We start from the raw sequence: 12,136 nt of genomic DNA on the forward strand, positions 1-12,136 counted from the left end.
TTCAACAAATCAACAATGATGGTAGAAAAATCAATTCATGTTGTGTTCGACGAAAGCAACGAAAAAGAAGTCAAAGATAAGGGAAGTAACTCTAAATTAAATAATTCTAACAATATCTTTGAGGAAAATGTGTTGCAGGATATAGAAGAAACAAGTGACATGGGTACTCATCAATTTGAGTCAATGCCCAACGTGACACGTGAAGTACCAACCGTGACTGCACCCGAAGTTGCACCCGAAATTCAAGAAATCCCAGTAGATGAATCCGAAGATATACCCGTCAACAATTTACAACAAGATGAAATCCAACAAGTGGCACAACAAGTAGTATTTCAACAAGAAGGAAACTCTGAGAATCCAATAAGGTTTCAACCGAATCGAATGTGGCTAAGAAGTCACCCCCATGACTTAGTCATTGGAAATCCGAGAGACGGAGTTAAAACACGATCATCTACAAGGGACCAACAAGATGCAATGTTCTCATGTTTTCTATCACAACTTGAACCAAAAGAAATTGATGAAGCTCTAGCCGATCCAAGTTGGATAGATGCAATGCAAGAAGAATTAGATCAATTCAAGCGCAACGATGTTTGGAAACTTGTTCCAAGACCAACGCACCAAAATGTAATCGGCACCAAATGGGTCTTTAGGAACAAAGCAAATGAAGATGGCGTCATTGTTAGGAATAAAGCAAGATTAGTCACAAAGGGGTACTCGCAAGAAGAAGGCATAGATTTTGATGAGACATTCGCCCCCGTCGCTCGACTCGAAGCAATAAGAATTTTCCTAGCATATGCAGCCTACAAGAAGTTCACAGTATACCAAATGGACATAAAGAGCGCATTTTTTAATGGCTTACTTGAAGAAGAAGTTTACGTCGAGCAACCACCCGGATTTGAGGTAAAAGGCACTAGTGATCAAGTCTACAAACTCAAGAAGGCGTTGTATGGGTTGAAACAAGCTCCGCGAGCTTGGTACGATACCTTGTCAATGTTCCTAATTGGTTGTGGATTCACCAAGGGCCTAGTCGATAAAACCCTCTTTAGAATTCAAGAAAATGGTCATATTTTATTAGTGCAAATTTATGTTGATGATATTATTTTTGGAAGCACTAATATATCTTTGTGTGAGAAATTCTCTAAGCTTATGCAGAACAGATTCGAAATGAGCATGACGGGAGAATTGAACTACTTTTTGGGACTACAAGTCAAACAGCTCAAAGAAGGAATTTTCGTGAATCAAGATAAATATACAAAAGATCTTATAAAGAAATTTGGGCTAGATGGAAAATCCTCAGTCAAAATTCCCATGAGTACTTCTCAAAAATTGGACAAAGATGACGAAGGCAAAGACGTTGATCAAACGATGTATCGAGGAATGATTGGATCACTTCTATATCTAACTGCGAGTAGACCGGACATATCTTACTCAGTCGGAGTATGCGCGAGATTTCAAATTGAAGCCTAAAGAGAGTCATCTGATTGCAACGAAGAAGATAATTCGATATCTAAAGGGAACAATCAACGTGGGATTATGGTATCCCAAAGAAGGAGATTTTACACTAACTGGTTATTCAGATGCAGATTTTGCAGGGTGTAAAATAGACCGAAAAAGTACCTCAGGGACATGCCAGTTCTTAGGGGGAAGATTGGTCTCTTGGTTCAGCAAGAAACAAAACTCCATAGCTACGAGCACTGCCGAAGCCGAATATATTGCAGCTGGGAGTTGTTGTGCACAAATTTTATGGATGAAGCAACAATTGTTGGACTAAGGGATTAAATGCGAAAATGTTAGTATTTTATGTGATAATACTAGCGCGATTGCAATAACCCAAAATCCAGTACTTCACTCGCGAACCAAACACATCGACGTCCGACATCATTTTATACGAGACCACGTCGAGAAGAAAGATTTGAAGATCGATCATGTTCCCACAGAAAATCAAATTGCCGATATTCTCACAGAACCGTTGTGTGAATCTCGATTTGCAACTCTAAGGCACGAAATGGGAATGATCGAAATGAGCTAAGTATTTCGAAACTCTTAAATTCGAAAATGTGTGTACGTGGTTTGCATGAAATTTGTTACCTATGTGCTCTACGTGATTTAATTTGAGTAATGTGTTACAATTTATTTGTGTACATGTTTGTAATTTTATCTTACGAATTTGGGTACGTAGAAATTATTGTTAATTATGTAAAGGATATATAATTTAGGGGGAATATGTCATGATAGTGGATTAAGTGCATATATGGTTTAGGGGGAATATGCATGATACTGAGCTAAGTTGCAAATTGAAGGTGATACGGTGCATGCAAGTTGTAAAGTCAGTATGGATTATGTGCTCAACAGCTTTATTTAATTTTTACTTGCTTAAGTCAATCTGATGTGATTTTATTTAGAAATGCAAAATGCATCTGGCATCAATTTTTAATTGGAACTTGCACTTATCTGTCTGATTGAATTTATCGGTCGCTCAAATTTTCTCAGATTTATCCGATCTCAAAATTAAATTGTTAACGTGAATATATTTATTGCACTAACAATTATGTGTCGAAGAAATTTTTGCTCCATGAACATCTACAGGTGGCAGTTAATTGAAGCTTAATTTTTGGCGCCATGTACCTACAAATGGAGTATTAAAATCTGAGTTGGCAAATTTAAATCAGTGAAAGTTCGAAGTTGCCCTCAATTGTTCTACAATCTGTTTCTATCCACTAAAGGGCAAGATGGAAATTTTACCTAGGCATTTATTTTGCCTCCAACGAGAGAAGAGAAAGAAAGAAGATCAACTTCCATCTCCCTCATTCTCACCGTCGGCGAATGCAAGAAGAAGAGAAGAAGCTCTAAAATATTCCAATCCTACCCAACCCATCCCAAATCCTCTACATATATCTCTTCTACATTACCCATCCTCACCCTTAACCTCAAAACCCCTCACAACCAAAAACCCATCCCCTTCAACCCAAATTTCGAACTGCCGAAATCACCACCCGAAAAACCACCTCAAAAATTCCCAATTTGTGTTCTAATTCAAGATGGAAGGAGCTCCCAATCAAATTGAAGCCGAAGGATCAAGGAAAATTACACGGGTGATTCGCGGGATGATCTTGGACGTTGAGGACTACAACAAGCATGTTCAATCCAAAGACTTGGGGGTAAAAATTTTAAACTCTCTTGAATCTAGTGGGTTATTAAATTTTTGCTCTTTCAAGTATGATGGATTTTACAAGAATGAAGTAGTAGATTTTTATAAGCATGCATATGTCGAAAATGGCTTTATAAAATCTACTATTGGCAGTGTTAGCATTGTCAATTGGGTTAGATGATGTTCGAACCAAGTATGGTTTGTAGGAGAAAGGTTTGAGAATTGAAAATCATGGATTTGATTTGAATACCTTTTGGAGTGAAATAAGGCACAAAACCGCACCGGTCGGGGCTTGCAATAATGGAAATAAAGTGTTGTTCAAGCATGAATATGGAATGTTGCTAGATATTGTGCATAAGATTATTGAATGCAAGTATGCTAGTAGGAATTATTTTACTAAGGAGAAATTGGGTTTACTAAGGAGAAATTGGGTTTGATGCATATTATATTGAATAATGTTGCTGTGGATTGGGGAGTTTTTGTGTTTGGTCGAATGATTGAGCAGGTTGGGAATGCGAAACCGTTGGTGAATGGATGGTTTCCTAATGATATTGGATATGGCTTTGTTGTTGGAGAGTTGTTAAAAGCCAAAGGTATTGCCCTATCTAAGCCACGACCCATCCAAAACCAAAACTACATGTTAGGAATAATATGTAATAGTTTTGATGAGCCAAATTTGTATTTTTTAGAACCCCCTATTTTATTTTGAGTCTAGTTGTCTATTAGCCTAAGTCCCAAGTCAAGCCATAAAAGTCTACGAATTCTTAGCAAAATATACTTATCCAGAATGTTACTATTTGAGATTTATTTACCTTGGAAAACACCAAAGGATGAAGCGGTGAAGTGGATAAGGAACAAGGTGACTAAAGTCAGAGGTTACGAGTTTGAGACTCAATCTTTACATTTTTATGTAAGAGATAAAGAAGGGGACGACGAAGGGGCTGATGGGGACGATCAAGGAGCAGACTCGGATTAATCTACGAATTAATGTGAAATACTACTAAAGCCATTCTAGGAATAAAGATTAAATCCAGAAATATTAACCAATGAGTTAATATGGTGTAGTGGTACAAGCTTGGAAGACAAATCTAATTGGGCTCGTGATCAAATCCCATTAGAAGCATATTCTATAAGTATGACACTTGTTAGGTGCATGTTACAATGTGGACACATGTCATACTAAATTGACTACAAGTTTGGAAGCTTGTGGACATGATAAGGAAGATGCACGTGAATTCTTCTACACATCTTCTTTCTCATTTATATCTCTTGCTATGAATCTCATATCACTTCAGAAGAAGAAATGGACGGAGATATAATTTTTACTCAAGCAAGAATCAGCAGGAAATCTTTTGGAAGATTTCATCATTTTGAATCCGTCAAGATAAGGTAATTATTTTTTGGAGAAGATTCAGCTGATGAGCCGATATGTATGACTTTTGAAGATTTGTCAGGTGAGGATTTTCGAACTCACTGTGGAAGCCCATCTCTTGCATTAAATCACCGCAATGCAAGTTGGCAATAATGTGAAGCTGATCAAAATGAATGATCAAGATCAACTGATGCTACAACGGTAATATAGCTTCTTCAGCTATATATACCAAGAAGACTTGAAGACATGAAGCAGAGACAATAGAGTGCAATACACGAAAAAGAGAAGGCAACGCAATACACAAAGAAAAAAATTCGAAATATCTAGTCTGAGCTTTCACGAGATATTCTTCAAGTCATTAGAAGAGAAATTTGTTTTCTCTAAATTTTACCTCTACTGTGTGTAGAAAGAGGGTTGAGTGTAGCTTTGTGCAAGACACTATCCTGTTGAGTGTAGCTTTGTGCGAGACACTCGTGAGTGTAGCTTTGTGCGAGACACTCGTGGTTGCTGAGTGTAGCTGTGTGCGAGACGCTCGGTGGTGCTAAGTGTAGCTGGGTGCAAGACACTTAGTTGGTGTAGGAGTATAGCTTTGTGCAAGATACTCGGGGGTATAGCTTTGTGCGAAATACTCGGGATTGAGTGTAGCTGTGTGCAAAACACTCGGGAAGTGCCTGTGTGCACTTGATTCACTATTTGTATCTGGGTGAACGAGATAGTGAATTTCCTCCTTGGAGTGAAAGGAGAAGAGTGGACTAGGAGGATTACACCACCTCTGAACCACTATAAATTGCATCTCTCTCATTTACTTACTGCTTTATTTATTATTGCATGCATACTAACCCATTTACTATTCGTCTTATTCATTTATCTTATTGATTGGGTTATGTGACTTTATAAGTGCATGCAGACACAATTCCATTTGGATTCATTCATTGATCCACACGTGGCATTGCATACATATTGAGTGAACCATCTCTTAAATATTTTGTTGCCTTGCATGTTGAATATTTGACTGACCCATCTTATATTGTGCGAAATTATTCATCTAGGTTTAGTAGTTTTCACGTATGCATGTGAGCATAAATTTGCATACATATTATTTGAGCTATTTCAAGCATATCCATAATATTGCATGGGATATATCTCTTTGATTTTACGTAACACTTGGTTGTTTAAATTATTCCGCTGCGCATCTAAGTTTCATATCTTGTTACTTAGAGTTGAAATTACCAAAGTGTTATTAATTGTGTGCCCATTATTTGTCCTCACAGTCCTCTATATATTGTTGTCCTCATTTGAACTCAACCCTATATATATATATATATATATATATATATATATATATTTTATGGCTCGCGAGCGGCTCGACGAGTCACGAGCCTAGAATATCTAGGCTCGGCTCGAGCTCAATTTCTAAACGAGCCGTTCGAGCTCCGCTCGAGCTCGATTTTGACCGAGTTCGAGCCGAGCTTTGACCGAGCCACTCGCAAGCGGCTCGCGAGCTGCATGGCTCATTTACACCCCTACTCCCATTAAAACTCAACTGTTTGGCTAAATTATTAAGATTTAAATAAAAAAAAATCCTTAAAAACATGCATGCTTAATTCCCAGTTAAAATCAAACTCAATTTCCCAACTCCATGTTATACTCAAATACTCCTAAATTACCTATAATTATAGCCCAAAACCCAGCACTCCATCTCCAAAACACTCAATTTCCCAACTCCATGTTATACTCAAGCACTCCTAAATCACCTATAAATATAGCCCAAAACCCAGCACTCCATCACCAAAACTTAAACAGACAATTGAGGAAAAGCAATTCGGAGCTTGGCTTTTCCATTTGGAGCATTCCATTCTATTAACTTTAGTTTCTATAGGTGAAGTAAGGATTACAAGTTCCTTTTTGGTGATTATGCAGTTTATGTTTTTTTTTTAATGTTGCAGTATAAAATGCTATATTCATGTTTTAGTTTCCTTTTATATTTATTTATTAACTATTTTCTATTATAGTTGTTTCTCTTAAATTTTCACATATTGCAGAAAGTATTCCAACCAGGCATTGGTGATCATCATTCTCAATTTTATTGGGTAATAACAGATTAACAGTTTCAATTTTTTTTAAAATCTTATTTCAATATGTAACTAATTTCTTTTATTTTTAGGTTGATGATCTTTTTTAAAAATCTTATTTCAATCTGTAACTAATTTCTTTTATTTTTAGGTTGATGTTGAGGCATAGTGTTGGATTGAAGAATAAAGTGATGACTAAGAAGGTTCAAGTATTGTGTAGCTTTTTCCTCTTTTATATGTATCACATTTTATAATAGGTTTCAAGTATTCCGTAATATACAAATCTGTTTTTTTCAAGTGTATTAAGATTGAGTCTATTATTTTGAACAATAATATTTAGGGAATTGTGTTCTTCGATCTCAAGTACATTGAAAAATGTATTCTATTGGATTCAAATAACTTAATAACTTAATGTATCAATAGATTGGCAATGGAAAAGTTGTGGGTGATAGTTTAGTGGTAAAGAGACGCCTTCTGAATGAGTTTTCATCAACCCAAACATCAAAGAACAAAGGGTCTCTCAGTGTTAAGCTTGAAGGAAACACATTGATTATAATTTGTGTGGTTGAAGTGTCTGTTCCGTATGGACAATGATGCCTGGTGGCATTTTATCTTTTATATATATATATATATATATATATATATATATATATATATATATATATATATATATATATATATATATATATATATATATATATATATTTATTTATTTATTTATCTATTTATTTATTTATTTATTTATTGTTTTATTTATTTATTGTTTTATTGTTATTAGGTTTCAAAGACAATTGTGCCCAGTGACACATGAGATTGTTTACTCTGGGCTGCTGGTGGCACATAAGCTTTTCTAATGTTTTGTAAAGCTCATGTAATCAGTGGATTTTCAAGTTTTCCAAGCACCTATTCTTCCAAGTAGGTGATTGCATTGTAATCAAACTGTTTGGATGGTTGAATTATTCTTTTGTAGGGGGTTCAAATATCATAGGACATATATAGCTAATTTGGTTGTTGGCGTCCATGATGAAGTTTTTTGCACAGCTCTTTAGTTTTCCATTATTTTTTGGATGTATATTATAGGTTTGAGTTCTATAATATTGTAAAGTATTGAGAATATGTAATTTTGATAATTCTTATGTTTTGTTAATAGACTATTATAGATTTGAGTTGTATTGTAAAGTATTGAGAATATGTACTCTAAACTTTAAAAAGTATATTACTAATTATTTCTATACTTTGAACATATCTTGACAAACTATATATCTTATACATTGTTGATTTGCAGCCTATGATAAGTTTAAATATCTGCAATTAACAAGCTCAAATTTTATTAAACTTTCAATTTCATATAATTTATCAAAAAGTTTTTTAATATTTTTCTCCAATTACATATAATTTGTCTTGAAAATCATACATATGAATATAAAAAAGATAGAAAAAATGCAGGATTTTTCATTACTTATAAGACTAACACTTATAATGTCTTATGTCAATACTTCAGAACTGCACATAATACAAATATACTACATACTGTATTAAACAAAGTGAATTTAAAGAATAAAATTCTCACTTCTTCTTAAGTTAACTAATTAACAGAAATTGATTAGTGATACCCAATATAAGATTCCAGGTTTCAAAAAATTACAAAATGACAGAAACTTAAAGTCATAATATTCTATCACTACAAGAAAAATGCACACAGACAACGGTTGTAAAATTTATGTTGTTGTAAGTCTCGCGCACGTTGTCTTTTCTAGAAACAAGAACGGTTTTTGAACCGTTGTCTATTAAGTGTTGTTGAAACTGTTGTTGTTAAAAGTCACGCACAAAGACAACGATTTTGGACCAAACTGTTGTATTTTATACAAAAGACAACACTTTTGTTAAAAACTGTTGTCTTTCTAGTATTGTCTATGTGCATTTTTCTTGTAGTGTATATTAATTTTTTGAGAAATAACACTACAAAATATGAATATGCAACACAATTAATAATCATAAAATAATATGTTGGACTTTAAACTATAAGCTACCAGGTATTAAAAAAATGGATACAAAATGACAGAAACTTAAAACCATAATCTATAGATTTTTTTTCAACATTTAACACTGCAAATTAAAATATGAATAGGCAACACAATTAATAAGAGAAATATAGATTATGGTTATAAGGTGCACAATGGATTGCTGAAATCTACAACCTGTGATGCTATTGAGAAATATAGATCACTCATTAGAACTGTGTAATGGTTACAAGGTTGGTTGATCATGTTTTGGAAGCTTACATTATGTGTGGAACGAATGCAGGAACAGAGGTTTTAATTCCTCGAATGTCGTTAACACCTTCTGATTCAAGATTTCTTTTCAAGTTCCAAAGAAAGCAATTTCCTTTCTAAGTATAATAATATGAAAACAAAATAAATTATCATTCTCATTATTCCATGTAATTTATGCGGTAATTTTATGCTAATCTATCTATATATTTTTTATTCATAAGGTGTAATAGTATAATTGCACAATATTAGTATATTTACCTAATAATTATTATGGTAATTAAGGAATTAATTGCACAAATATTAGTATAATTGACTAATAATTATTATGGTAATTAAGTTAATAATTAACTTAATAATAGTATAATTACAATTAAACATGGGTCGTTGGATATTTTTTAATTATTATAATTAATTTTATGATAATCTATATTTTTTTATGCTTAAGGTGTAATACTATGAGAATTAAATAAATTATCATTTCTATTTTTTCGTGTAATTATTATGATTATATATATATATATATATATATATATATATATATATATATATATATATATATATATATATATATATATATATATATATATATATACACACACACACACACACACTATACTAATAAGAGCCCAAAGAGTTAGGCCTATAATGGGTAGAAAAAATGGCGGTCAAATTTTTTAATCAAATGAATGACTCATATTGATCATATTTTAATTTTTCCTTAGGATTTCCTAATTTATCCTTAATGAATATGATTATCCGTTAACTTTTCCGTTAAATATTATCTTTTCCGTTAATTTATGTTAGTTCACCGTTAACTTACTCATTGATTCCAATAAGAAAGGTCTTAGGTTTGAATCTCATCCCAACCAAAGTTGGCATAATTAGTAATCTATTTTACTCTAACTAGTATTTGCACCCGTGCGATGCACGGAATGAATATGTTATAATATATTAAGAATATATGAATCGATATATAATTATTTAAATTAGAACATCAAATATTATATAGTGCACTTAAAGATATGATTTGAATCGTTTATATATTTTGATGTTATCATTGCTTGAATTTATACAAATAATTGCTCAAATTAATAGTTAATGTCTAGATGTACGGATGCGGTCCTATAATTTTGAAGATTTTATTTATCATTGTTTAGTATTTTCATACATTAGGTAAATGTGCTCGTTCTCTAACAACTCAGTTATAGAAATGAATTGCTATCCATATTCATTTGTATGGAAGATATATTTTTTTGTCTAGATATATAGCAATTTTTTCATTTAAAAAAAATTAATATCACCGATTATATTCACACATTATTGAAACCTCTTTGTAGATGACATTGGTAGTGACAACACAATCTTGTTCATCTTCGTCTAGAGCTAACATCTTCTCCATCAGGACGGGTTACTTGGGTGAAAATATATAATGGTAGAATATCACTCAATTCGTAATATCAGATTCATTTTCAGCCAATTATTTTTTTTTTTTTCAATCAATTAGAATATCAAATAATGCAGTGATATTTTTACATAACTTCCGCTCCATTTTTAATTGATGATGTAGATATTATTATTGAAATATTTCCGTTCCATTTTTAATTTACCTTTACTATTGTTTAAAATATGCATTTACTATTGATAATGTAGAATATTATCATTGGAATATTTCCCTCCAATTTTTAATTTTCATTCCATTTTTAATTAAAATGCAATGATCTTACCATTTTTTTAGTCAATTATTTTTTTTGGTAAGAATTTTTTTAGTCAATTATAGATCATTTTCTATTTGCATTCAATTATTAATATTCATTTCCCTTTATATTTTCAGTCAATTAGTAATATTAGATTCATTTTCAGTTAATTATTCTTTTTTATTCCAATCAATCAGTCAATTAGAATATAGATGCAGTGATATTTTTACCTAATTTTCGTTCCATTTTAATTTGATGATGTAAAATATTATTAATGAAATATTTTTGTTCCATTTTTAATTTATCTTTACTATTTTTTTAAAATATGTCTTTACTATTTGATGATGTAAAATATTATTATTAAAATATTTCCTTTCCGTTTTTAATTTTCCTTTACTTCTAACCAAAAAAAAAAAGACTTTGGACTTCTCAATACTTGCCCACATTGATTTTTTTTTTTGGTAAACTAAGGGTTTTCACCGTTGGACACAGTGACTAATCCCCCGCTAAATTGTAAGCACCTCTTTTGGGTAGGACAGTTGGCTTAGAGATTTAAGGCTGCTCCATTCCCAAATCTAAGGATCGAACTCTTGACCTTTGGTTAAGGATGGATGAGTCCCTTACACTCAACCACACCCTTCAGGTTACTTGCCTACACTGATGGGCAAGCAATTATGTTTGTAAGAGGAGCATTACTCCTCTTTCCAAACATTTTCAATGTGAGATCAAAATGATCCCACATCATTTACAAAGGGCGCCCGTCACTCCCTTTTGTCTTCTCCTTATTTTTTTTTAAATTTTAATTTTATTTTGTATATCGTTTTGTTTGGATTATTATTATTATTATTATTATTATTATTATTATTATTATTATTATTATTATTATTATTATTATTATTATTATTATTATTGACAAATTCGTCATTTTAACAATTTATCTTTAATCAAAACACCAAAAATATTATTTAATAAATAAGTAATTTGCTCCAAACTGCTAAAATCTAAAACAACGCATATATTTTGAGTTAATCTTTCCTAACCCCCAATAATAAATAAATAAATAAAACTAAAATAGGAAGACAAAACTAAGGTTTCTTAAATAAGAACCTTTTGACTTCTCAATACTCGCCACATCGATGGACAAACAATTATGTTTGTACCTCTTATATAGAAGAGCTCAGGAGCTCATCTTTTCAAACATTTTCAATTTGGGATGAAAATGAACCAACATCATTTACAAAGGGAGCATGTGGCTCCCCTTTGCCTTTTTTTTTTTTTGTTAATTTTAATTTTATTTTGTATATAGTTTTGTTTGGATTATTATTATTATTATTATTATTATTATTATTATATTATTATTATTATTATTATTATTATTATTATTATTATTATTATTGTTGTTGTTGTTGTTGTTGTTGTTGTTGTTGTTGTTGTTGTTGTTGTTGTTGTTTTGTTGTAATTTGATTATTTGGCAAATTCACCAAAATTTTAAGAAATTCGTCTGTTTAATATTTTATATTTAATCAAAAAACCAAAATATTATTTAATAACTTAGCAATTTGCTCCAAAAAGCTAAA

The 12,136-nt window shown here is 31.8% G+C and overlaps 1 protein-coding gene across 1 annotated transcript in view; it reads right to left on the reverse strand.

The window, feature by feature from the left end:
- Window positions 1-8,089: 8,089 nt before the first annotated feature.
- The window catches only part of LOC109191846 (uncharacterized mitochondrial protein AtMg00810-like), a 12,343-nt gene continuing 8,296 nt past the window's right edge, over window positions 8,090-12,136 (reverse strand). The window contains exon 2 of the mRNA XM_019342525.1: window positions 8,090-8,095. Coding sequence (XP_019198070.1) covers window positions 8,090-8,095 — 6 coding nt within the window. The remainder of the gene's footprint in view (window positions 8,096-12,136) is intronic.

This window comes from Ipomoea nil, unplaced genomic scaffold (assembly GCF_001879475.1).
Source record: "Ipomoea nil cultivar Tokyo-kokei standard unplaced genomic scaffold, Asagao_1.1 scaffold0208, whole genome shotgun sequence".
Lineage (NCBI taxonomy): Eukaryota > Viridiplantae > Streptophyta > Magnoliopsida > Solanales > Convolvulaceae > Ipomoea > Ipomoea nil.